The sequence below is a fragment of the Manis pentadactyla genome, chromosome 3 (assembly GCF_030020395.1).
Source record: "Manis pentadactyla isolate mManPen7 chromosome 3, mManPen7.hap1, whole genome shotgun sequence".
Lineage (NCBI taxonomy): Eukaryota > Metazoa > Chordata > Mammalia > Pholidota > Manidae > Manis > Manis pentadactyla.
The window spans coordinates 217,394,164-217,420,628 of NC_080021.1; the positions used below are offsets into that span (position 1 = coordinate 217,394,164).

At 46.4% G+C, this 26,465-nt stretch overlaps 1 protein-coding gene across 7 annotated transcripts in view; it reads right to left on the bottom strand.

Moving 5' to 3' along the window:
* Positions 1 to 17,096, bottom strand: part of MED27 (mediator complex subunit 27) — a 182,870-nt gene extending 165,774 nt beyond the window's left edge. For 3 of the 7 annotated variants that reach the window (XM_057499151.1, XM_036913495.2, XM_036913496.2), the window contains exons 1-2: positions 16,855 to 17,095; positions 14,700 to 14,844 (exon numbers count right to left, since the gene is read on the bottom strand). In XM_057499151.1, coding sequence (XP_057355134.1) covers positions 14,700 to 14,844; positions 16,855 to 17,057 — 348 coding nt within the window. In that variant the 5' untranslated portion in view covers positions 17,058 to 17,095. Of the gene's footprint in view, positions 1 to 14,699; positions 14,845 to 16,854 lie in introns of all 7 variants that reach the window. The other 4 variants (XM_036913493.2, XM_057499153.1, XM_036913492.2 and 1 more) reach the window with 3 other exon arrangements.
* Positions 17,097 to 26,465: the final 9,369 nt, after the last annotated feature.

Sequence of the window (26,465 nt, forward strand, 5' to 3'; positions counted from 1 at the left end):
ATATGATTATTGACAATGACCTTTGTGATTTATATGAATGCTCAGGAACAGATTTCATAATAAAGTTCGTAAGCCTGCAGAAGTTTCTACCCAAAGATGTTACCCAGAAGAGCCACGTTCTATCAGTGCCTTCATCACGAAGACCCCACTGTGGTCTCCAGAAAGCAGTGGCCCCGGCACCTGTGCTGCTAAGGCAGCAAAGGCAGACGCGGGAGAAACGGCTGTGGGGTCAGACCTATGACTCGGCTTGCCTTCAGGAAAATGCAGCGGGCTCCGAGTCATTAGAGAACTGGCTGATGATGATGACAGCAGCCAGCGTGCACCCGCCATTCTTCCAAGACGCCCTCCTATACTGCGCTTTTGATCTTCACATCAACCCTGAGGGAGACACTATTATCAACCTAATTTTTTAGAGCAGGAAACAGAAGCAGTTGCCCAAGGTCACAAGCAGTAGAGGAGGCAGCAGGATGGACCCAGCTAATCTGGCCTCCAAGCTCGAGCTTTTAACACCCCGCTACACACCGCCTGCCCCCGTTTATGAGATGATGGACGCTTCCAGGCTTTAGAAACTGTCAAGTGCTAAAATAAATACAAGGTGCTTTTATCACTGAACCCCTTCCTTGCCCTTTTCATATCTGCCTCAAATTAATCATAATTTGCCTTCTGTTTGTATCCCCAAACTAGTTAAAAAAAAAAAACAATGAAACTTAATATGCAGGGTTCTCCAGAAAGTCCAGCTGTGAATGGAATTCACAAACCAAATGAAGACATCTCAGCAGCTGGAGGCTCAGGAAACACGGGGTTAAGCGTCATTTCCACCGAAACCTAAGGAAAGTGAGACCAGAAATCCTACCTACGCCTCTACCTCCTCCCCCAAAAATACATCTCTAATCAAAATTACAATACTGACTTCAAAGACAATTGAGCTACTTATTTAACTGAAAGCCTTTTGTTAATTTTCTTCGGGTGGGCCTTACTAGACACTGGAAATACAAAGGCGAACAGGCAGACATGGTCCCCTGTCCCCACTCTGGGCAGTCAGTGCTTACAGCCTGCATGCGGCACGCCGCGGCACGGGCAGCGGGGGCGGGGAGCTGCAGCGGCACCCAAAGGGAGCTCCTCACCCCAGCCTGGGGGTAGAAGAGACTCTCCCCAGTATGTGGCTGACTATAAACACAGCCAGAAAAATAAAATGAGAAAGCATTAGCCAAATAAAAAGAGAGGTGAGGGCAGGGGGCAAGCAGCAGGTTACGTGTGGCACATCAAGGTGGCTGAGCACCAGGGCCCCCGGCGTCACTCAGACCATTACCAGCTACAGTAAGGAGTTCGTCTTAATTCTCAGCACAAGAAGGAATCATCAACATGTTTTAAGCAGGAGACTTTCGTGACTAAAGTCAGATTTTTAAAGGTCACTCTGACATTGTGTGGGGCAAGACAGGCAGTGGTAAGAGGCAGGGGTTAGTTCGGAGGCTGCTGCAGATGACCTGGCGATAGATGGCCTGAGAAGGGTGGGGGTATCCGCTCTTCCATTTAGCAGCAAACCGTTTTTAAGCACAGGAGTCTGGGCTCCGTGCTAAGCACTAGAAACCACAGTTGTAACCACAGTGCTGGCCTGAGGGCTCAGTGCAGCTCACGTGCGGAGTGAGTGAAATCCCGAAGGCAGTCACACTGCCTGGCTCAATTTGCTGGCTTTCCTTAATCCACACTGGAGGCTGGTATTTCCAGCCCTCCCCATCAGCTCATCACCTCCCGCACAAGCTGGCCTGTCCTCTGAGGGGTGGGGGTGCAAGACTGGAGCTGCAGTCATCAGAAACCACCCTCCAGACCACGGCAGGGGGATGGTATTGTCAAGGCTCCTTGAGGATCAAAAGCAAACTGGAGACTTACAAGTGGCCTTTCCCATTTTGTGACTCATCAGAATAAAACAACACCCCCAGAGACACCCTCTCCTAACCAAAAGCTTTGAAAACCTTCCTTGAAAGCAAGACATGCCATCACTATGCGACAGAGAAGTACATCACGTCACTATCTGGAGGAAGTCTCAACAGAAAAGCAACATTCCCCACAAGACATCTGGGTAAGGAATTACCACATTCCAATTTTATAAGCCAAGGTCCCCAAGTACAGCATTTTGGCCAAGAATTCCAATGAACTGCCAGCAGGATAATGTGGTTACACTGTCTGAGCTACTGTGAAAATGCATTAAAATCTCAATGTTTGAGCTCATCCAAGCAATTAAAATTAACACAAACTGCTCTGTTTTAGACTGGAAAAACAAGGGATAGGAGAGTGTTGGCTTCCACAACCCTCTGAGGTTTCCTTTAACATTTTAAAGGCATTTAGAGCTGCCGTCTTTGCTATCCAAAGCGAGCTTGAGGGTAACCTAGCTAACGGGGATGTCTCCACTGACTCAAGTTCAGCGTTCAGGGTGGAGGGCAGGACAAATGGGAACCTGCAGTGATGAAAGGAAAGAAAAACCCACTGAGTACCTACTATGTGCTGGCCCTGTGCTAAGCGCACTTACCACCTGGGAAAGTGTCTCCAAATGCATTTTGCAGGTGAAGAGGGTGAAACTAGGAGCGGAACTATAACAGACAGAAACTCTCACAATGATCTTAAAAGGGAAATACCCTTCCACCAATCACTGAACAACTCTTCCACAGTCTCTTAATCATTTTCTGCTAACTAAGAAGCAGAAGTCGAGAATTCACTGCATCTTGAAACCCAGGTAATTCTAATTCTCACTGCAGACACCAGGGATAATGCAGGATTTTGAATCGATGCATTCAACTCTGGGAAACACACTCAATTATAAAGCATGATTTTAAATGGTGAGATGAAGTGACTGGATGGACAGCCAGGCGGGCGGTCAGGCAATCGGAGAGAACACAGTGCATCCAGTGGGCCCAGCTCACCCCAGTGAGGTACTGGATCTGGTGCATGAGGGCCAATCTCACCCATGGGCAAAACAGTCCTTCAAGGCTCCGGCTATTTAAATGAAATTTAAAGACCCAAATACAGGGAAAAACAAATATGTAGTACCCTTTGCCAGTGGGTCACCAATCCATATGACAAAGAACACATGGAGAGCTCCCTTACAATAGAAACAGACTGATAGGGGTCAGGTCTGAGGTCAACAGTGGCAAAGAAATCAGGACTCTGATAGTTCTTTTCCTCTGGATGCAAATATATTTTGATTTTATTATATATATTTCATTTCTCTTGAAATCAATGAGAACCCCTTAAAACAAGCACAGCCTTAGGCTGGAGCAGATTATGGGACTGGTGACATGCCACGGGAAACTGGTGACATACCACGGGCAAATACACCAGAAAACTGTGTATTACTAGCAATACAGTGGCATTTGCATTAAGCATATGACAAATTAAAATGCACCAAGCTATAAAAACAAGATGGTATTTAAAATATCAAGACTGTGAGACAAAGTTTCTTTTATGTTCAGACTCTGCTCTAGATAGGCTACATATGCCAATCAAGTCACCCAGCTTCTTCCTGATAGTGAAGACTGGTAAACTGAGGCATGGAAAGATGTCTGATTAAGGGGGAAAAAAGAGATCAGCATTATTACTACTAGTATAAAATCAGATGCTGTGGGCACTTAGCTCCTCTGATCAAGTTAGAGATCTGGATATAGGCTAAGTTCCAGGGAGATGGGAACTTAAAAGTCATTCAGTGTCTAGAATCGTGCCTGGAAAACAGTAGGGTGCTCAATAAATATGCACTGAATAGACAAATTAACTACTTCCTAGCAAAAAGCAGTTTGGAAATGAGTAAGACTAAGCCTCTTGTAACAAGTACAGCCATCTTCTCACATGGGAATGCACGCACGCACTCTACCACGTACAGAGTCATCCGGAGAAAGCGGAGCCCACAATGCCTCATGGTGGCAACTGAGAAGTGACCAACAATCAGAAAGTCAGTTATTTTGACTGAAATAACAATAGTACAATGTAACTCCAAACCTGAAACACACAAATGGGGAAAAGCTAAGAACTGGCATTTCATGAACCCAGAAGGACTAAGTACAATTCCTGTTGAAATGGGAAGAAAAAGTAGGGATTGGCAACTGTCTTTACACAGCTGTCCACACACAGCCACCAGTGCCAGGGAAGGGACTCCGAGGCAGTCGCTTCCTTTTCGTGACATGCCCAGCAAAGATGATAGTGAATGACTAGGATTCCAGCTGATCCTATCCGGGGCTTAAAGCAGATGATGGTGCCTGCCTCTCAGGATCCATGGGGCCCAGGAGGTCCATTCCCCTCAGCCATGTCCATGCTGGGCTGGGCCCCGAGCTGCCTTACTGCGCACAGGCTGCAGCTAGCCGGATGGCGCCTATCCCCCCCAGTTCCCTCTGGTACACCATGTGGACTGACCACTGACAGGGGGTCAGCAGCCGTGGAGCCACAGATACAGGTAGCAATGGTGGGAATGGGCCTCAGCAGCGGAAGGAACGTCTCTGCTTCTCGGGACATCCAGCTGACACTCCTTTTCCAGGCTGCCAAATACTGCGGGTCCCAGTTAGAGGGCTAGTGGGGCAGCCTTGAAAAAGTCACTCTCTCTAAAACGAGGGGTCCCCTTGAGATCCAACACTGAAACACAAGAGGCCCAGTCCCTAGAGTTTGTTTGGAAATATGGTGAGAAGGGGCTTAATTACTAAGTGCCCACTATGTGCTACATGTGAGACACTCAAAGACGACACCACCTCCCAACCTTTGAGAAAAGGCAACAGACCTGAGAGAAAGCAGCTGTGGCACAGTGACCAGTGCAGTCGCCGAAAGGCTGTGAGGGAGAACCAGATGAGATCAGCCTGCCTGCTGATTCTGGAGACTTCTCTGAAGCACACATTAACAGGGCACACATTCCAGAAGTCCATGGCCAGGTCCACCACTTGAAATTTTCCCAGTGGGACAGCGTGGCCCAGGAGAGCAAGGGCCATGGGGAAAGGGACACTCCCGTGCAGAGAACATGCTCAGGAAGGTTCTAGGAGCTCCAGGTGTAGGGGTGGCGAGCAGCAGGCCCAGGAAGCACAAAGCTGAGGGGCACCTAGCAGAGCAGCCATGAGTGAAGGTAGAGATTTCAGGAAGAGCCTCTGGTCACTGGTTGGGGGAAGTCTAACAAAGCAACAAAGGGAGACAGACAAGTTGCTGAGTTGCCAGAACCTACTAGGTAAGCAAACCGCCCCTGGGGGAAGGGAGAGTCTTGAGGCGCTCCATTCACTCTGTCAGCGAGGAGAAGCAGGAGGCCCGGCCAAGGCCCTGGCCCTGGGACTGGTCCTGGGACCAGCTCCACGCCGCCCCAAGGCTGCAGCGAGCGGGGCCTCCCAAAACAGTTAAGTGACCGCAGCAAAGGAACTGAACAGAGGGGAGCGCACACCGCACGCTCCGGAGCCCAGAGGCCACACGACAGTGCGGCAGCAGGAGGCCAGGCAGGTGGGCGGCTCCCCCTCCCTCACTGAGTCCTACTCCGACCCGGCCAGGGGACCAGCCAGAGGACTGGGATGAAGCCCCTGCACTGCCCCTCCCCCTCAGTCCGCCCACAGCCAGCAGAACAACCACACACCCGAGAGTCAGGGGGAGGTAAACAGAAGCAGATTCCAAAGGGACAAAAATACAAGCAAATGGTCTAAAGAAGAAAGAAGAAATTTAGAGACTTCAACTTCATGCCATTCAGATACTGTTTCCTGAGTTAGAAACAGCCCTTAGCAATAGCTACGATTCACAAAATCCACTATGTCTCCCACCCTGACCTAGAAACTACGTGTACATTTCCTGTGCAGACAATCAGACCAACCCTACGTAAACTCATCCTACAGCCCAGCACACGGCGGCTCAAAGATGTCAGCCAGCTTGCCCACAGTCTAAGTCCTCATCTAAGAGGAAGCTTGATCTTGTGGATGTAACAGGCAGAACAGGATAAAAGCAGGAACAGGTGTAAAGACAGGGGCACCTAATTTGGGCACATCTCAGAAGACTTCCCAGAGGAGGTAACAACTCTCTAAGCTGAGGCCTAAATGACTGAGTTTTCCAAAGAAAGAAAGAAGGATGACGACAGGACCTGAGATAAAAAGATCATGGCGCCAGAGGGACTGGAGTTAATTTTGTAGATAGGAACTTGCAAAAGTAAGAGCAGGGGCAGTGGGCAGAGAGGGAGCCGGACACTGCAGTATTCTTGATGAAATGACACGGTGTCTGGGGAGTCCTTCAAGTACTCCAGTCCTCACTCTCCACCGAAACGGGAGTGAGAGGATGAGGAAATCAGTGAAATAAGAGTGGCAAAATGCTCTGAATTGGTGAAGCTGAGTAGACAGAGGTTTATTGTATAATTCTCTTATTTTTGTGTACATGTGAAATTTTCGGTAATAAAAAGTTTGTTTGTTTTTTTCCCAAGAAGGAAGGAAGGGCAGGAGTTAGAGAAGGAAGCTAGTACCAGATCATGAAACTCTGTACCCGGACTGCTGATAGCAAACAGGGAGCCTAGCAAGCCCTGTGCTAACCACCCCAGGGCAGTACTCACGTAATCCTCACAACCACCCCAAGAGGCAGGGCTGAGCCACTTTACAGATGAGGGAACTGAGGCTAAAGAATCTGGCCAAAGGTCTATCTGCTTCTGGACTCAGGCCCCCATGCACAGTGACTAGAATGCTCCCAATTGTCAGCTGGGGAGCTGGAATTAATCCTCAGGGACATGGAAGAACCCCTGAGGAGCAACCATCAGATGTCTACTTGATAAAGATTCTGGGGAGCTGCGGAGTGAAAAAGAGAGCAGAAGCCCTAGGACAGGCAGGAAAGCAGTGGGGAGGCCATCACATCACCCCAGCAATAATGGGGCCTGGGCGCAGGCAGCAGGTGAGACGGAGACGGAAGAGAAAGCAGTCCTGACCAGGTGAAATCAACAGATCTTGCTCAGTAGGTGCGAGCATCTGGGCACCTGGCCAGATAAGGCACCCCACTGTGAGGAGCACGGCTGGGGGGCAGGGGGAGGCAGGACTTCAGTTCTGGACTCCTTCTGTCTGAGGGGCCTGAGAGTCTGAGTGCAGATGTCCGGCAGCCACTTTGACACCCGGGGCTGGACCTCAGGAGAGAGATCACGGCTGGCGATGGAGTAAGGTGTCCCTGGTGTACGGCTAGCGAGCGACGCTGCAGAAGAGAGGAGATGGCGCAGAAGAGGCCCGTACAGTGGGAGTGAAGCACTAATTACCCCCAGCTCACACCCGCCGTGAAGGAGGACAAGAAAGCTGGGCAGCATAACAACAGATTCTTTCTGTGCTTGTACTGGTGGGCTTCCTTCCCCACGGTCAGTGTGCAGCTCACCGTGAAGAAAAATGATACGGGACAATTTCCTCTTTACCAAACATTCCGGGAAGAAAAGAGGAAGCAGCTCTCTCAGGCTCTAGCTGCCTTCTACAGGCAGCTTGGGACAAACCACACGAGCCTCATCAGCCCAGGGAAGGCTGATGATGCAAGGCAGCCAACGAGGACACCCGACGAGGCCCCCAGGACACGGTGACTCCTGAGGGGCAGGCGTGAGGCACACCCAGCAGCCTCGGCAGCCTCCCCAGGGCACCTGGGGCAGCTCCTAGAGTCCCTGCTCCCTGAGAGAGAAAGACGGAGGGAAGCACACATCTGATTCCAAGCAATAATGAAGTGACAACAATTTTCAGAAACCACAGCGAGTGAGGAGGACATAAAGATGTGGAAGGAGGCCAAAGCCTTGGGGTGGAAACCGTTTAGAGGTACAGGGGCACCACTGGATCTCATCAACATTTATACTTTGTGTGTTACTGGAGGCCACTGCTGTCCAGAGAACCTTTGAAAGGAAAATTGCCACTCAAGTCCTCCAGGGCTGCTGCTCCATTCTGGAGTATTCTGAGGTGCTCTGTAGCATACACAACAGTTGTGCTTAGGCAACAGTAATGGACAAGAACTAATCTTCCCCACTCCCGAGGTTACCCTTTCATTTCCATAACCACAGAAACGTATAAATAACTCCTCTGAACCTTTCCCAGTCAGAGCTGAAAGAGGATCATCCAGTTTGACTCTTGCTGCTGCCAACGAGGAAGCATAAACCCAGAGAGGCAAAGCCACTGGCCTAAGGGTGCACAGCTGGTCACACAGCTAAGTGGACAGCCAAGACGAAACACTGGTCTCCTGAAACCTCTGTCCACGCCCTCCCAAGCACAAGGCCTCCCTGAGGCCTTACCAGTCACATTGAAGGGGCAAGAAGGACTCCGTGCTCACTGCACACGCAGGGCTCTAGCGACCTCACCCTCACAGCCGCCCTCCGAGGCAGAAGCTGCTATCACCCACCTCCCACTGAGGAGGAGGCCGGGCCACAGAGAGGTTCCCTGACTTCCCCGCGCCCCCCACTCACCACCGCCCCATCATAAAGGTGCAAGGAGGGCTGGGATTCAGACCCAACACTGTCCGAGTCCAGGGCCTCCCGGTAACCAGCATCCAGTTTACAAAGTGGATATAGTCCAAATGTTTGTTTTTACATTGGTCTTTGTGGGCAAACATTTTCCTAAAGAAACAATGCTAGGAATCCCAGACTAGCCCACAGTATTTCCCCACCCGGTGGGCACACTGCAGGCCAGTGTGAATTCTGAGCTCCTGGAGGAAGGCCTTTCTGAAGGCCCACGAGAGATTTCTCCTCAGGGTGGGCACGCAGCCTGGCAGAGCAAAAGAGCCCTTCTCCCCTCCTTCTCTGCAGTCCCCGCACCCTCCCTGTGCTTCTTCCCAGGACCCCCACCCTGCCTCTCCTGTCCCTCAAATCCCACGTCCCATCTTGGGCCTGGCCAAACCCCAGCTCTAGACCATGAGCTTAGCTACCTTCCTCACCAAACTCCCAACCCCTCACCCCCACCTCCAGGTTTTATGAGGAAAAGACACCCCTTTCCACTAATCACACTAATGTGTAAATTGTTGATATCTAAACTCAGGCTTCCTGAGGGGGAAAAGGTGCTGATTACCTAAAGGAATCCTTAATTTGCACAATTGCAGAAGAAAATACCGAAGTCAAGTTTGGGAGGCTGTGTGATAGAGCAGAAATCACTGGAAGATAGGCCAGTAGTGCCTGGGAGTCTACCCTCATCACTGTTTGTTAAGATAATAATACAACCCCTGGAGAGTATTTACTCTGGGCCAGGTAAGCACTTGCATTACCTCATTTAGTCCCATAATATCTTTTTGAGTTGGGTACAATTACCATCCCCATTTTGGAGAACAGAAAACTGAGGCAGAGAGAAGTGAGCCTAAGACGCTGAACCTGGCTCTGGAGCTCATGCTCTTAACCACTGAGCAACACCGGCACTCCACAAATACAGACACACATTCACTTTCACTTTGCCTGGGGATTAAAACTACCATTTATATAACACTTTATCCAAGTTTCCTGAGGCTTTTTACATGCATTACTTCATTTAATCTTCATTACAACACTATGGTACAAATACTAGTATTATCCCCATTTTACAGATGAGGAAACTGTTCCTTTAAGAGCTTTTACTTGTTCAAGGCACAGAGTAAGTACAGAGCTGGATGAGAACTCAAGACAGCCTGACTCTGGGACTTACACATAATCTTTGACCTTCATTTAGTTCTGAATCCAACAGTATCCAATCCAAGAGTTTAGCTTTGTTTGCTGTTGTTTCTGTTTGGTTGTGTTACTCTTTCTTTCCAAAGCGGCTCCCACAGTATCAGAGTTTGGGGTGGGGAGGGAGGAGAAGGGTGTAGGGTTCAAGGCCAACCAAAACAGTCACTACTATTGTCAAAGTCACTATGCTAGCAAGTTATTTTGAGTGACCAGTTGCTACGAAGGTTAGACTTAGGAGAAAGACCGTCTCAGAACGGACCTGGCCCCTTTGCTAATCATAAGGACAACCAGAACAGAGCCCGATCCTACGGCATGATGATTACGGTTGTGGGGACATTTTGGTGATTTTCTCTCCTCATTATATCCTGAGTGAATCTGTATTCCGTACACACATCAGAGGGAATGAGTCAGGGATGGGCCTGGCAGTAAGGAAAACACTAGGCACAGACGAGTTACTGATAATACAAGGAGGGGAAAATCCCTAAGAGGCTGATGGAGGTGGCACTCCTCTTCTCAGTTGTCACATTACAGCCAAAATGACAGCTGCCACAGAGTACCTGACAGCAGGTGCCACCGCCTGCATGAGCCTGGCTGGCCGGCCCCGAGGGCTTCTCCTAAGTCCCGTCCCCTCTGGAGCCCGGGCTCTCAGCCGGGCTCCCTTCATGAGGGCATGCCCGTGCCAAGCGGCACAGGTGACTGCCGACCGCAGCCCTCAAAGAGCTTATCAGTCCGCCAACCGACCTCATCCTGTCCTTCCAAATTACCCTTCTGGAATCCAGCTCTGGCTTCCATCACAGGATCTCAGAATTTTCTCTCATCTACAAGTACCATAACTAGATTGCTCAGTAATCCTGAAAATGGAAATGCCCTTACCTCATTTCATCAAAAATACAAGCAAGCAAACCACAAAAGGGGTTGTAAATTAAAAATTTAACAGAAAAATCTTTTATGTATTCTTTCATTCATTCAGTGAACTGAATGACTACCATGCACCAGGTGCCTTGCTAGGTGCTGGGGACTCCCAGCAGGAGCCAGACGACATAGTCTCTCCCCCTAGGGGCTTAATGGAGGGCAGGGTCCCTGAAGGAAAAGGCTCAGTGTTGACAGTTCCCAACAATCCCAGCCCTTAGCTTCATGATGCCGAAACGTAGAGTGCGCCTTTGAGGATGGATCTGAGAGAGATGAATGTTACAGTGACTTAAAGCCATGAAGTACTAAGTAAGTCCTGGTAAGAACAGTGGAGGAGCTAGGATGCAGGAATTGTCTTCAGACTCCCCAGCTGAATATTCTTGAAATAGAAAGTTGCTCTTTACCTAACAAAGATGAAAAATTAAGCATGTAAAAAAAAAAAAAAACAAAAGACGACAGCAGCTCCTTCCTCCAGGCCCATCTCCCAAGCCCAGAAAACAAAGTGACCCTCCTGGGGGATTTTACGGCACCAGAGAAAGGCTGAAGTCTCGGTCCGCTTTTCAAGCAAATACTTCTGCCGCTCACAAACGAGAAAGTCAAAGCTGGAAATAAAAGCCTGGCGGCAGCATGCTGCAAACCTTCAGGAAGGGGCCTTCACAGTAAGTCCAGCCTAGCCCTCAGCACATCAGAACTGAGTCAGTGACACGAGGTCTACGGTGACTATTTTACAGCAAGGGTGGCACTGATGCCGATTACTTTTTGCCCTCATCAAGAGAGCTTGTCATTCCTCTACAGAACAATCATCCATAGGTGCCTACTAAGTCAAAAGCTAAATTCTTTCCCTGATTCAGCATGGGAAAAGTGCTGCGCACAGCGATCTCACATCATTTCATTAGATTAGATTAATTTTTAAATGTGTTATTCTAACAATTATGCCAACTACCATGTAATTAATATTCCAACTGACTTTACAAGAATTACAAAATCCCCTAAAGAAAATAATCAGTCATCAAGCATGAATGAGGATTTTCTATGGCCAATAGCCAATGAAACAGGAAGTTCATCACATAATGGGTGGCATGAAAGCCTTTCCCACACTTCCTTGAGATCTTAGCCAACAGTGTGTAAAGCTGACACTGGCAAACTTCACTTAATGTATTAATGCACTTACTTGTTTAAATTCTTTGAGGATAAAATGATGAATGATGAAAGCTTTAGCAATTAAAAAACTCTTTTCATTTGTAGGCGAGGCAAAATAAACACATGTAATTGTTTGCTGCTTCCATATCCCCAGCTGGGTATTAGAATACTGGCTTATTTCTTAGGGCTACTTCTTGGGCTTATCAAGGAAATGCACATAAGGTACCCTTACCTTGTTCTCCTCTTTCCTTTCAAGGCTTTATATATTCTTATAATCTACCTTAAATCCTTTTGAGTAAGGTAAGGTATAAGTAATAGTCAAACAGGACACTGTCTACCGTAACAGAAATAAAAAACAAGTTTTCCCTGCAGCCCACCTGTGAGTACTTGGCGGCAGCTGCCTGGCCCCGGAACAGAGCGTGGTGCGCCCACACAGGCCTCAGCAGGAGAGAACGCAGAGGGTGACTAGTGAAGTCTGCCAAGGACAAGAGCAGTGGCTGGAGAACCCCTGTACCAGGGACTTGCCACCTCCACCTTTCGATGAACCATTACAAATTAGTAAAATGCATAGACTCCTGGATAAAATATGACATATGAATTGCTTCTAGACGAAGATTAAAGGAGGGAAAAATGTTTACTATAGTTGGAAAACACCAAGTTTTAGAGGAAAGAAGGCTGACCTAAGTCAGGAAGCCCAGGTTCTAGTCCAGCTGTGGAGCCATGCGCAGGATGGTTCACTGAGCCTCGGTTGGCTCGGCTATAAAGCAAGGGGTTAAACTAAACATCTCTCAGTCCGTCTCCTAATCTCCACCATTCAATGGTACAGGCAGCCCCAAACCCCCTTGCTGTGGGGCACTAGGGAGCTGGTGAAAGAGCACAGACTTTACAGGGGCTCAGCAGGCCAGGGCCATGACTAAAATCTCTACATTTCCCACACTGCTTGGGTGGGATTTACAATCCGAGACAAATTTCTACATCTATTTTTAACCTGTAGCATCTCTAAGACAAGAGGTTCCACATACATAATATTTCTTTTCCTAGTACAACCTCTTTTCCACCTTAGAGCAAAGGTGGGTGTCAGGGGAAGGGACGTCACTTCTAATACTCTGTTAAATTAGGCAAACAGTTAAGTTTCCTTCGCTCCAAAGTTAACTGTCATCTCCTCCATTTAAAACCAGGCACTTCCACTGGAGTCCCAGTCACTTGGTTTCACGATGAGCCTGAACCTTCCCACCACTGAAAATCTCCATCACTCTAGCCTATTCCAGGAACATTACCCACATGATACACCAACGTGGCTTCTATATCCAAACACCAAAAAGCAAAACTTCCTACCAGGGATCTAAACAGAAACAAGTCACACTATGCACCTAGAGATCAGATCCCACCCAATCACCAGGTAAACCCACATTAAGACAACCAAGAATAGCCCTGGAAAAAGAAGGGAGCTCCGACAGGATAGCCTGGGAGGGCAGTGCTGTCGGCAGAAGGCTGAAGAGTCCCACGTCTGGCCCTGGCAACTGCACCAGACATCTATAATTTTTTGTTTGCCTTGCATCCCTTTCTTTTGGGAACTGCCTCTCTGCAACTCCATTAGCCTCCCTTCCCGAGCTTTAGGTGATCTGCACAGAGAATCCCACCACCTGGCCTCAATACACTGTCTAGGTCGGGGGCTACCTACCAAGCAGAGCCACCAAGCAGAACCAGATCCTTTTTCAGGGTCCGGCATGGATACCTGGAGATCACCTGGTAAAAGGACCATCCATACACACCAACAGCCACCAAGCTGTCCTTTCTACCACCTGGAAACACCAGGCCAACACAGGAAAGCAGGCCTAGAGAGGGCAAGGGAGTGACAGATCCCCACGTCACCTGGGCACCCTGAGGCTCAAAACCAAATTCGGTTTCTATCAACAGCAGCCCAGAGTTTGGAGGATAAGCCTTATAGGCTAAATGTCTGCATCTGAGGCTCAAGTTCTTTCTTCAGTACCCCGTGATGAATCACTTCTCCTTGAATCTCAGACTCAGTTCCCAGGGTTCCATGCAAACCAAAGAATACTACATAGAAATACCCACAAAGAAATCCAAAGAAAAAATTCTGCACACTGGAAAAACTGTCAAGGCTCCCCTATCATCCAAGCCCTGCACGGGAAAATGACTGCAGAAAGGGGGGAGGGATGAGAGATAACAGGAGGGGCAGAGCAGCTCACAGCCGGTAACCAGAGAACATTCATCTCCAGGGAGGTGTCACAGTCTAATGAGAAAAGCTTCCAAAAGTGTGCCAAACACGTATTCTAGTTCTCTATCAGCAGGGGGAAAAAAATACAAAACAACCGACAGCACCCAAACAAAAGGAACTTGTCAGTAAACAAACTCACTGTTTCCACACTGATGAGCCTAATTGTTCCTGTTATTTTTAGACTACAGCCTAGTCTTCCTTTACAGCTATCCTAGGGTCTACACCGCAGGCCTGCTTGCTGGAGGAAACCACGAATAGCAAGTTCTGTGGAGCAAGTTTAGAGCGATCTCCCTCAGAAGGGGTCTAAAGTAATTAGAGAGTAGAGAGGAATCTAACATTTCCTGATGTTCTTCCAGCAACAGCACGAGGACGGACAGTACAGGTACCATAAGCCGGGTGAGTGCCGATCACTCAGACCACCAGACCTTACCTTCCTGGCGGTCATGGACTCCTCTGAGAATCTGACCAAAGCCAGGAAGTCTTCCCCAGAAAAAGATACACAGACCACAACATGCTGCCAATCATAAATATGCTGTTCCCTACACCCAGTCTCCAGGCTCAATACCCCTGACTTAGAACTTGTTAAAAAATTTAATTAACTGAGCGTTATGATTAATCCTCAAAGACTCCAAAGGGCTACAAAACAACTCAGAGGGGAATTCTACAATTTGCAACTCTGTAACCCCCTGCTAAATCAAGAACAAAGAAGATACAAACACCCTCACCTTCTGCATTTAGGAGATGTAAGGGAACTTGGCTTTTCCTATATTCGCTCCATTTCTAATATGTCTCCCTTACCTTGTTGGACCATTTATAGGCCTGAAGGAGCTGACTATAGAGAGGGGTTTTGTCCTGCACAGGATCCAGGCTTAACAGGCCGCTGTTATGGAGAGGATGGTTCTCAGACGGTTTGCCGACCAGATTGCTCAGACGTTCCAGCTCACTGAAAATAAACATATAAAACAAACAAACCTGAGTCTGCTATAACACGTGTTCAGTTAACTACGCTGGTCAAAGGCTGTTCTTCAAACTGTCCACTGGAAGTCCCTTAAGAAGAAACACTTTCTGGAAGATTAAGATTAGGCTGTGAGCTTATCTTATTTTAAAACCAAGCTCTCTAGTGCTATTCTAAAGGAGAAAAGAAGAGTACGGGAATCAATAAGACTCTAAAATTGGGACTTAACAACTCAAATTATCCTCTGCAGCGGGGGGAGAAGACTTCCTGAAATTTTGAAATGTGGTGTAACACTGCTTCTCACTAAGTTTTCAGACCCACGTACAGATCATTACATCTGGCACAACAGCAAGTACCTGAATAAATGATGATTATTTATCATTCACATAGGGATAGATTGGTACGTGGCACTTCACAGATGGCAAAACTTAACAAAACAAAGAAGAAATAAATTAACAAATGGAATAGGAAGACACCACCAAGGGGGCCGTGTCAAACAAACACACTTCAGTCTAGCAGGAAAACTCCAGAGGAGCTTGGGAAAGCAAGCCAACAGCACAAGCGCCTTCCAGGAGCACGTCTGAGGGGCCAGTCCCAAACTGTCAACTAAAGACTCTCTAGGAACAGCTTCTCGTGCCACATTCATTCTGGAATCTTCAGCCACCTTCTTCTTGGCACTGCTGTATAAAGATTTAAGAAGGCAAATGGTAATGTAAACATTCTTAAACTTTCTAAAATGATGAAGGATTACAACATCCTGAATATTACCAAGGGAAGCAAATCAGAGACGAAAGAAAAAAGAGGAAAGAACGAGCCTGCCTCCCCTCTCACAGGGGAAGTATTCGCTGGCACTGCGCCAGGGAACAGCACGGTAGATGTGGGAGTTGAGGAGGGGTGTGCCATTTCCTGGCTTTCCCTCAAAAAAGAATGGCAACTACTTAGGGAAAAAAAATTAAAAGAGGCACCCATCATTTGGTCACCACCTCCGCCTCCGTGTTACCTCCTCCTTCCATCTGGTTGCTAAAGAGACCAAGTTGAGGGCGGGGATTAAAAAAAAAAACCCAACCAGTCCAGAAATCTTGGGATGACTACCCCACCAAAACATCTTTCCCTGCTAAGGTCAGTTCTGAGAGGTAAAAGGCAAAACTCCTGAAATCCTAACTTCCCTGGGAAGGGCTGACTCTCTTAAAGAAGGGAAGGCAAGTTCAGGATCTAACCCTTCCGGGAGTGCCCACTATGTGCCAGGCATTTTACAAACATCCCCCCACACTTAATTGTACACAACACTTACAAAGTAGAAGTAAAGGAGGTAACTTGTAAGAAAGAGAAATGTACAATCCTACCCTAAAGGGCCACAAATTACTAAGGGGGCGGGGGAAGCACCGTATTAGGCCAGGTAACCCTGAGCTTTAGCTCTCTCTAGAGCAAGGAACTGAACGGAAGACGTGAAGAGTTGGAGGGCAAAAACGAGCAGGTGGTTCTGGAGCCGGCAGGGGAAGACGCAAAGATAGATCAAGGCCTGTTTCGTCGTGTTTGGAGGTTGGGTAGAGTGCTACTGATGAATTCCGGAGGGAGGGATTGGGGCTGATCAGATGGAATGCACTTGGATTTGGGGCAGCGCTGAGCAGGCCCTGTTTGGTAATATTTGATCCGACCTGGTGGGGCACAAGAGGGCCTACAGGTGAGAAACCTGCCAGGCGGGGATGAGAGGTGGAAGCTCATGGGAGGAGCATGTCTCCTCGTCGGGGACGGAGCGGCCGCACACGAGGTCCGGTGCGGCGGGAGGCGGCCGGGACTCGGAGGTCAGGACCAGGGAGATGAAAGGGCGGGGGCGGAGGGTGAAGTGTCCCTGAGGGTAAGGCAGGGGCTTGGAGAGGGCACGGAGGCAGCCAGGAGCAAGGCAAGGGGAGAGCAGCCCCTAACGAGGAAGCCTCGCGCGGAGTCGGGAAGCGGGGGGCCGGGCTGGTCCCCGACCCCGGCCCCCCAGCCGGTACCTACTTGAGGTCCCGGTTGACCGAGTGCAAGTTGTCCTGGAAATGCGCAATGAAGGCCTTCTCCCGGCCCTCCAGCGTCTCCTTGTTCCGCATGCCATCCTTCAGGCAGTCGAACACCCTGCTCACGCTGGAGCGCAGCGCCTGGACGGCACTGATAGCCTGGGCAAAGGCCTCCAGGTTCACGCCGACACTTAGCAGGTCCGCCATGTTGCCGCTGCCACAGCGCGGCCCCCAAAGCCGGCTTCGCGAGCAAAAGGCCGCGCTCAGTGATGACGCACCCCTCGAAGGCCTCTGGGAAATGTAGTTCTGCCGGGGCGGGGTCGACCAGGTGGTTTGGGCCGGGCTCCGGGAAAGAGGCTTTACTCACCGACTGATGCGTGGGCGGGAAAGCCGTCCTCTGCGTTTGGAGCAGTCCGGCGGCCCTCTCGGCCTTCTTAATGGTGACAAGGAAATGTAGAAAGATCCCACTATTCCCCAGACTTGCGCTCTTGGGAACCATATCGAAAAGAATTGTTCGGAGCAATAAAGTGTCAGTGGAGTAAAGGATCAGAACCCATTGAATAAAATGAACCCACATTCGCAAAGAAATGAGGGAGAAGGGAAATCTCTTCCCTACAGAGGAATGACGACTAATAAATGTAGAAAGAATGACGGAAAGAAAATTACCTTTTGGTGACCATTAGCGTAATAATTGATTCAGACAGGAATCTAGGGATGCTAAAACTAGTTGGTGAAACTGTGAGAAGTAATCGGATATTTACATAGCCTCAGAGTACCATCCCACAAAGAAACTCATTAGTTAACAAAGGAAAAACGATGATCCCGCAATTTCACTTCCGGTTATGTGCTCCCAAGAAGGGAAAGCAGAGGCTGGAGCAGGTAACGTCTGCACCCAAGTTCCCAGCAGCCCTTTTCACAGTCGCCAAAGGGTGGAAGCAACCCAAGTGTCCATCGTGGGATGAATTCATAAACAACATATGGTAGATAAATACAAGGAAATATTTATCCCAGCCTTAAAAAAGAAGGAAATTCCGGCACCTGCTACCACATGGGTGTACAAGACATTACGCTAAGTGAAATAAGCCAGGCACGAAAGGACAAACCCTGTATGACTCCAATACAGGAGGTCCCTAGAGGAGTCAAATTCGTAGAGAGAGAGTAGAATGGTGGGTATAGGGCTTCGAGCAGGAGGGAATGAAGAGCTACTACGTAATGAGGACACAGTTTCGTTTGGGGAAAATGAAAAAGGTCAATGGGTGGTGGTGATGGTTCCCTAAGAATGTGAATGCACTTAGTGCTGCAGAACTGAACACTTAAAAATGGATTTAAATGGTAAATTTTATGTTATGTATACTTTACCATACATTCACCATGTTTTTAAAAATTCAGTGATGTAAAAGGGGAGGGTGTAATGACTTCATAGTGGAGAAATCTATCAGACACCACCCTAGCAAGAGACCAAGGTCATCATTGCTGGCGTAGGACAAAGCCACCTCCTGATACAATGCATCGAGGAAGGTGCAATATGATTTCTGTGATAGTCGCGCCAAAATGCAAAACCAAGATCTGATCAGGACATCAGACAAACTGAGAGACAGTGGGAAAAATAACTGACCTAACACACCTGTGTCGTGAAAGACACGGGACTGAACACAAAGCACCATCTGGGGTTTTCTTTTGCTGACATGAGGGAAACAGTGAAATCTAAATAAGGTCTGTAGCAACGTTCACAGTGGTTTATTGGTAATTATTTCATGATTTTGGATCATTGTATTGTGGTTCTGAAGAGGACATCCTTGTTTGGGGGAAATGTACCCTGAAGAGATAAAGAAACATCATTACATCTACATGAAAAAGAATAGTTTGGATGTCCTTATTTAGAGAAAGAAGGACAAAACAACTATGGCAAAATAGTAACAGTTGTGGAATCTGGGCAAAGGGTATACAGGAATTATTTGCATATTCTTGCAACTGGAAGTCTGAAATTATGTCAAAATATGTTGTTTTAAATGGCCATTGATAAAGGGCATGGGAAGCGTAAACACGGCCTGGATGGTAAGAAAAGTCTTCAGTTCTGCTGGGCTATGCTAACCAGGACTTTGAAATTGTGGAGTTCACCTCAAACCCACTCTCTTGATAATTTCCACAATGACCCCCAACCCTCACACCACCTCAACTCAAATCTTCTATTTCTGGAACAGTAAAGATAAATTCTGCTCAAACACTGGGCCCTGCTGTTGCTCTCTGTGAATGTTTAAATGCAAAAACTATTTAAATTAATAGTCTCACCAGAAAGAAAGGTGTTTCACTGTTGCTTTCACTTCCTGGCATCTATATCACCTTACAGTGTTGCCATTCATAACTTTTCCCAGGGAGGAGGGATAGATAGAGGGAAATTTCTAACCGTGGAACTTTAAACAAGTTATTGAAACTCAGTGAGCCTTATTCTCCTCATCTGTAAAATAGGACTCGTAATAATACCTAGCTTTACAAAATAGCTGTGAGATTTACTAAAACCTTGCAGGCAAAGCTTTTGAAATAATGCTTGGCAAATAATAAACATTCAGAAGATCCGAGCTGTCGGGAGAATGCTGGGAAAGTTTGTGATGGGTCTGTGATGTGTGCTTGAATCCCCCGCTTTGAGAACTGAGCAGAATCAAGCAAGGATCAGCAATAGGTCCATTAGTTCAAATCATCTCTAATGACACAACGCTGCTGCTAAGAACATGTCAGTTAGCTGTGTCCTCTAAGTCACTCTCTTTCGATGGCCTTTTTATCTCCTTAAAGTTTTTGGAGATAATACTTAACTTTACAAAATAAAGGAAAGTAACTGTGTTGGTTTCCTTTGGATTTGGCTTGCTTTTCATCATTTCTTGGGGAAGATCAGAGAAGGCAAACTCTACTATCATGTTTACTTACCGTTTTGGATTCCTGAAGGCTTAGAGAACGTGACCCCTGCTATATACTATGTCCCCAGGAAAAAAAATGTACGAGTTTATTTCTACCGACACCCATATTTACCCATAAACATGAGGTTTTGCATACATTTGTAGGGGGTTCATAGCCTCACCTAAAGCCCAGACATGGACCTCTGGTTTGAATAGAGCTCTAAGGCTAGCTCCTTGGGAGTGTGGCACACAGCTGTCTGGTAACCATCAGGGCTCTGATGCCTAGGGCACGATAGATGCTCATTGTAAGTTTATGGAAGCAATGAGTTATACACAATATGTTGTATTTGCTTTATTGGATCCTGTCTCCAATTTCATCTCTTTGTGTACTCGGATATCATCTCTCCCTCCTGCTCAGCCCCCCTCCTGCCCCACCTCCCACCCCCAGCCACACACACATTAAGATTTTCCTTTGTCTCATTCTCTGATTCAGTGGTTTAGACACTGATTGGTGCAATAAAGTACAAATACACTCTGCTCCCACAGTCATTAGTTTTCAGGATTTCTCTCTGGCTCCCCTCTTCTGGGAAACTCAGAAATTGATCAGTAGAAATACACATTTCCCCTGAACCTAGTAAGGAGTCTTTCATCACGTCAATAGAAAACTTTTCATTTTGGAAAGGAACAGACAGAGTTTCTCTAAGGTGTTGTAAATCCTTGAGAATGTTGGCACATACATGCTTGCATCTGTGTGTGTTTGTAGGATATAAATTACTTTAAAAGGAGTTCATTTCAAGCAATATCAGATTTTAATTATTATGATCTTATGTTTGGGTAAAAAGCAGCACCCTGCTACTAATATCTTTCAGAATGAACAAGCCATTAGCTTGGTGCTATCAGCTCAAGAGTATTAGAATGAGCAATCAGAATTAAAGTTGTCAGTATTTAATTAAAATATGCTGCAACTCCTATCATATTCAGAGAGCATGTGGTTTAAGCATTCAGACTGAGAAAGCACCCTCATCAATTAATAATAATTAAGGATTCACTACATGCAGAACGCTGCATTGGACGGTTGCTCAGAAAGTCACCAGACAGATTTAAAACCAAATCTGCCGTGGATAAACCACAATGTAACTAAGCTGCCTGTTGTAATGAGCGTGGCATAAAGCTTAAGACTTTCGGGGTTGCTCTGAGGATTAAACTGAGGCAGCATACAGTTCTGGGGACATAGTAGGTATTCGAGTTAGCCGTTCAATGAATACAGATACTGAATGTGCTCGACGTTTTGCTAAACAGCTGGGGAGCCAATGGTAAAACCAAACCCAGTCCAGCCCAGTAAATATCACTGAAAATATCTGAAGTGGATCATATGTTCCTCCACACTCAACTGTTTAAGGCTCGGTGCATCAACCATTTTTAAATTCCTTAGAATCAGGTTTATTTTAGTTCATTTAAAGCAAATATGCAAAGAATCCTCTTTTGGTCTCTTCTGAACCTCCCCTTGCTCCTGTTTTCCTCTTAACTGGCCCAGCGTGATTTTGACACAATGATGGTGATGGCGGAAGTGACCCCAAGGACCAAGGAGATCCCAGAGATGAGAACATCAGCCTCGACTGGGGTCTCAGCCCCGGACCAGTGTCTCTCAGGCAAATGGATGAACCCTTCAGAACCTCAGCTGTAGAGAATAAGGAAGTGGGATCCCCTCCAGAACTAACAACCCAGGAGTGTAAGGTTAGGAGAGTCTTGCTGTTAATTCAAGGAGGAAAGGGAGGGAATCACTTGTTAACACCGATCGCAGCCCCTGCACCAGGATTCCTGCCCCCTTCACAGAGAACTCTGAAGTCCTCAGAGAGAAAGAGGTGGTCATGGCCTCCTTCTGCAGAGGGGAAGGTGGGCAAACCTGCCAAGGTGAACAGGGGCTCCCCAGGTGCGGTGGGGTGGGAGCGGGGGGGTGAGGTAAGGAAGTGCAATAAAGTTTTAAGTGGGACTGTGATGTGATTGGATCTAGGTTTGAGAAAGCCACTCTTCCAGCTATGGAGAGAGCAGGCAGAAGTTTCCAGGCTTCAAGACAGAGACCAGAAAGGCAGGGGCACCTTCAACTGCAGAGCAGTCAACAGAGGACCACACGTGAGCCATATTCTTCCCATCACAGGAAGCCAGGAGGTATTTTAAATATTTTAGTAAATTATTGATTGCCCATTTGGATACTCACTTAATCAACCGCCAAACAAGTTGTTTGGGGCCTCCACTCTCTCCCATGTTCGTACGTAATTAAGTATGAAACATCTCAGGAACGGACCCTTTTACCAACACATTAGGCTGAATCAAAGTGGAACAAAACATTTGAGCAGCCTCGACCGCAGCCCATTTAAGGGAGGAATCGCCTTCCCAGTCTACAACGGTGTCAGGTGGACGGTGCATTTTAATCACGGACCGTGGACTGCCAGCACCCAAAGCTGCTAACCCTGGAACCTCACCTAGAACCTGGGAGCAGAGGGCAAACGCCAGGCTTTCAGGCTCCCAGGGAAGCCCAAGCAGGTGGGGCAGCAGAAGCACCTGAGGATCTTAGTCTCAGGAGCTCTCACTTAGCAGCCCCCTCCTCCTCCTCCCGACACCCCTGTCCAGCTCCACACCCTCTCCTCCAACTCTTGGTAAACCTCGGGAAGGACCAATGAAGGCACAACAGGCTCCTGACGAAGAAATGGTCTAGTCCTCTTGATGCTGGGGTCTTTTTTTTTTTTTAATGTGTTGCTTTATTTTTCCTAATTACAAATACACACTTAGTTTGAAATATTGGATTCTGTAGAAAAAGTCTACATGAGAAAACAACTTTATGCATAATTCCACCACTCTACATTTTGGTTATTTGCACACACACATTATTTTACAAAATTGGAATCATACTACCTGGTGACCTACATTTTTCATAATACAGCCTAAATACCTTTCCCTGACATAAAACAGTTTTCTAAAATAGTCAGTGGCTTTATGTAATTTCTGGAATCATCAACTGTTGACCATCTAGGTTTTTCCACTTTAAACAATCAGCAACAGACATCCTAACTGCAAGTATCTGTATATAAAGTAAATGTAGTTCCTGCGATTGACATTTGTTCACTGTTTGGCTTCGAGTCACTTTGGTCTGGGGATAACAGGTGCAGGGGGCAGCCAGGAGCCTAGCCTACCCCTCACTGGCATCGCCAGTCCACTCTTGGGAGGCAGGTGGAGGTGGAGAGAGAGCACAGGCTGTGGAGGACAGACGTGCTCAAGTCCCAGCTGCCCCACTGTCCAGTGATCCCATTAGAGATGTTCGGCTGCAACTAACAATCACATAAAAAGCTAAGGGTAGTTTAGAGAGAAGGACTTATTGGTCTCACACGGTAAGTGGTGTGGAGATGCATAATAAGGGGCTGCTGCAGTAGCTATCAGGGACCCCACACCCTCTCACCAGACTGCCCACCACCCTTAGAGAAGCCTCGTTTGAGTCACTTCATGGTTGCAGGATGGCTGAGCCCCAACTCTGCACGTCAGGCAGGAAGAAGGATGAAGGAGCGAGGTGGCACCTGCAGGCTTCTGCTCACACCTCATTGGCCAGAACGGTGTCACGTGACTCCTATCTGCTGCCAAGTCTGAGAAATTTTTATCTTTCTTTTCCATCCTCTCTTAGTACTCCTGTCCAGGGGAAATATAAAGTGCCATAAATGTGAGCCACGTATTTTCGAATACTCACGTTTAAAAAGGTAGAGCTTCCCACTATCAGGATGGCTATTATTTAAAAAAAAAAAAAAAAAAGGAAGAAGAAAGAAAGAAAAGTTTCAACAAGAATGTAGCGAAATTGCACCATTAGTGGGAAGGTAAAATGGTGCAGCAGCTATGGAAAACAGTATGATGATTCCTCAAAAACTTAAAAATAGAATTGCTGTATTACCTGGCAATTGCACTCTGTGTATATACCCAAAAGAATTGAAAACAGGGTCTTGGGAAAATATCTGTACACCCATGTTCATAGCAGCATTATTCACCATAGGCAAATGGCGAAAGCAACCCAAGTGTCCAACAATGGATAAATGGACCAACAAAGCGTGGTGTATACATTCACCGGAATATTATTCAGCTTAAAAAGGAAGAAAATTCTGAACATGCTACAACATGGTTGAACCTTGAAGACACTATGCTAAATAAAATTAACCAGTCACAAAAGTACAAATATTATATGATTCTATGTATATGAGTCACCTAGAGTAGTCGAATACGAAGAGACAGAAAGTAGAACAGTGGGTGCCAGGGATTGAGGGGAGAGGGAATTGGGGAGTTTTTGTTTAATGGTTATAGTTTCAGTTTTGCAAGATGAAAATAGTTCTGGAGATTGGTTGCACAACAATCTGATGGTCGATTTTATGTTATGTGTATTTTGCCACAATTGGAAAAAGGTAAAGAGGATAACTATTTTAATAATACATTTTATTTAATCCAATATATCCAAAATATGATAATTTCAATATAAAAATTAGTAGTGAGACAGTTTACATATTTTTTTTTTTTGCCTACTAGTCTGAAATTCTTTGTGTATCTTACAGCAAATTTTGAATTGGGCTAGGCACATTAGCTACTTTTTTATTGAAGTATAGTTAATATGCAATCTTATGTTGGTTTCAAGTATATGACACACTAGCTCACCAGTTACCCACATTATTAAAGCCTCATCCCAGCTAGTGCAGTTACTATCATTAGATATATTCCCCATGCTGTACTACCATCCCCATGACCAACTTATATGATTGAGAATTTTTGTGCCCCTTTAGCCTCCTTACCCTCCCCACCCACCCATCCCAACCCCTCCCTCATTGTAACCACCAGTCACTTCTCAGTGTCTATGAGTCTACTACTGTTTTATTCATTTTGTTTTATTTTGTTTTTATATTCCACAAATAAATGAAATCATATGGTATTTCTCTTTCTCTGCCTGGCCCATTTCATTCAGCCTAATACCCTCTAGGCACATCCATGTTGTTGCAAATGGCAGGATTTCTTTCTTTTTATGGCTGAATAATATTCTACTGTGTATGTACCACATCTTCTTTATCTATTCATCTATTGATGGATACTTTGGTTGCTTCCATATCTTGACTTTGTAAATAATGCGGCAATAAACATAAGGGTGCATATATCTTTTTGAATCAGGGATTTTGTTTTCTTTGGGTAAATTTCTAGGAGTAGAATTACTGGGTTGTATGGTATTTCTATTTTTAGTTTTTTGAGGAACCTCCATATTGCTTTCCATAGTGGCTGCAGCAATTTACATTCCCACCAACAGTGCAGGAGGGTTCTCATTTCTCCACATCCTCACCAACACTTGTTATTTCTTGTCTTTTGAATGGTGGCCATTCTGACTGGTGTGACATGATATCTCACTGTGGTTTTGATTTGCATTTCCCTGATGATTAGTGATGCAGAGCATCTTTTCATGTGCCTGTTGACCATGTGTATTTCTTCTTTGGAAAAATGTCTGTTCAGGTCCTCCACCCATTTTTTAATTGGGTTATTTGTTTTTTTGGTGTTGTGTCTTATGAGTTCTTTATATAGTTTGGATGTTAACCCCTTACTGGATAAATCATTTATGAATATATTCTCCCATACTGTAGGTTGCTTTTTTCTTCTGTGATGGTGTCCTTTCCTTTTAGTTTGATGTATTCCCACTTTTCACTTCTGATTTTGTTTCCCTTGCCTGGGGGGATGTCTCCAGAAAAAAATTGCCCATACTTATGTTCAAGAGATTTTTGCCTATGATTTCTTCTAAGAGTTTTATGGTTCCACATCTTACGTTTAGATCTTTGATCCATTTCAAGTTTACTTTTGTGTATAGAGTTAGACAGTAGTCCAGTTTCAGTCTCTTGCATGTGTCTGTCCAGTGTTCCCAACACCAGTTATTGAAGAGGCTGTCTTTTCCCCATTGTATATTCATGGCTCCTCTATCATACATTAGTTGGCCGTATATGTGTGGGCTTATTTCTGGACTCACTATTCTGCTTCATTGATCCATGGGCCTGTTCTTGTGCCAGTACCATACTGTTTTGATTACTGTGGCTTTGTAGGGCAGCTTGAAGTCAGGGAGCATAATACCTCTAGCTTTGTTCACACAGTAGCTAACTTTTCACTACTGTGTCCAGTAGCCACATGCAGCTAGTGACTACAATGCTGGACAGCACAGCCCTAAATTAAAGACAGGCCAGGGAGAATCATGATGGGAACCAGAGACTGGGTTAGCCAGCTTGACCCTTGGCTGAGTCACTTAACCTCCTAGAGCTGGGGGATGGGGCATGGATGGTGATAATGGCTAGGTCCTTGTGACTGATGCAAGAATTACATTGGATAGTATGTGGAAAGCCCCCAGTAAACTGTCTGGCATACAATAGCTGCTCCCGTAAATAGTAGTAATTGCTATTCATGTTCCCATGTTTCCATGGAGAATGGAGATAACAACAAAAAAGGACATTATACAAACTGTTACATAAAAAGTTTGTAAGACAGTAGGGAAATTTGAATATATTTTATGTTTTTTTGTAAGAGTCACTTTTAGAGGTACACACTGAGATATTTATGGGTAAAATGATGATATATGAGCTTTGCTCAAAACATTATGGAGGACAGAGGTAAATGGGGCAGGGGGTGAAAGGAGACTGGTGGGCAGCCGATAAAGGTTGGAACTGGGATGAATTTATGGGTT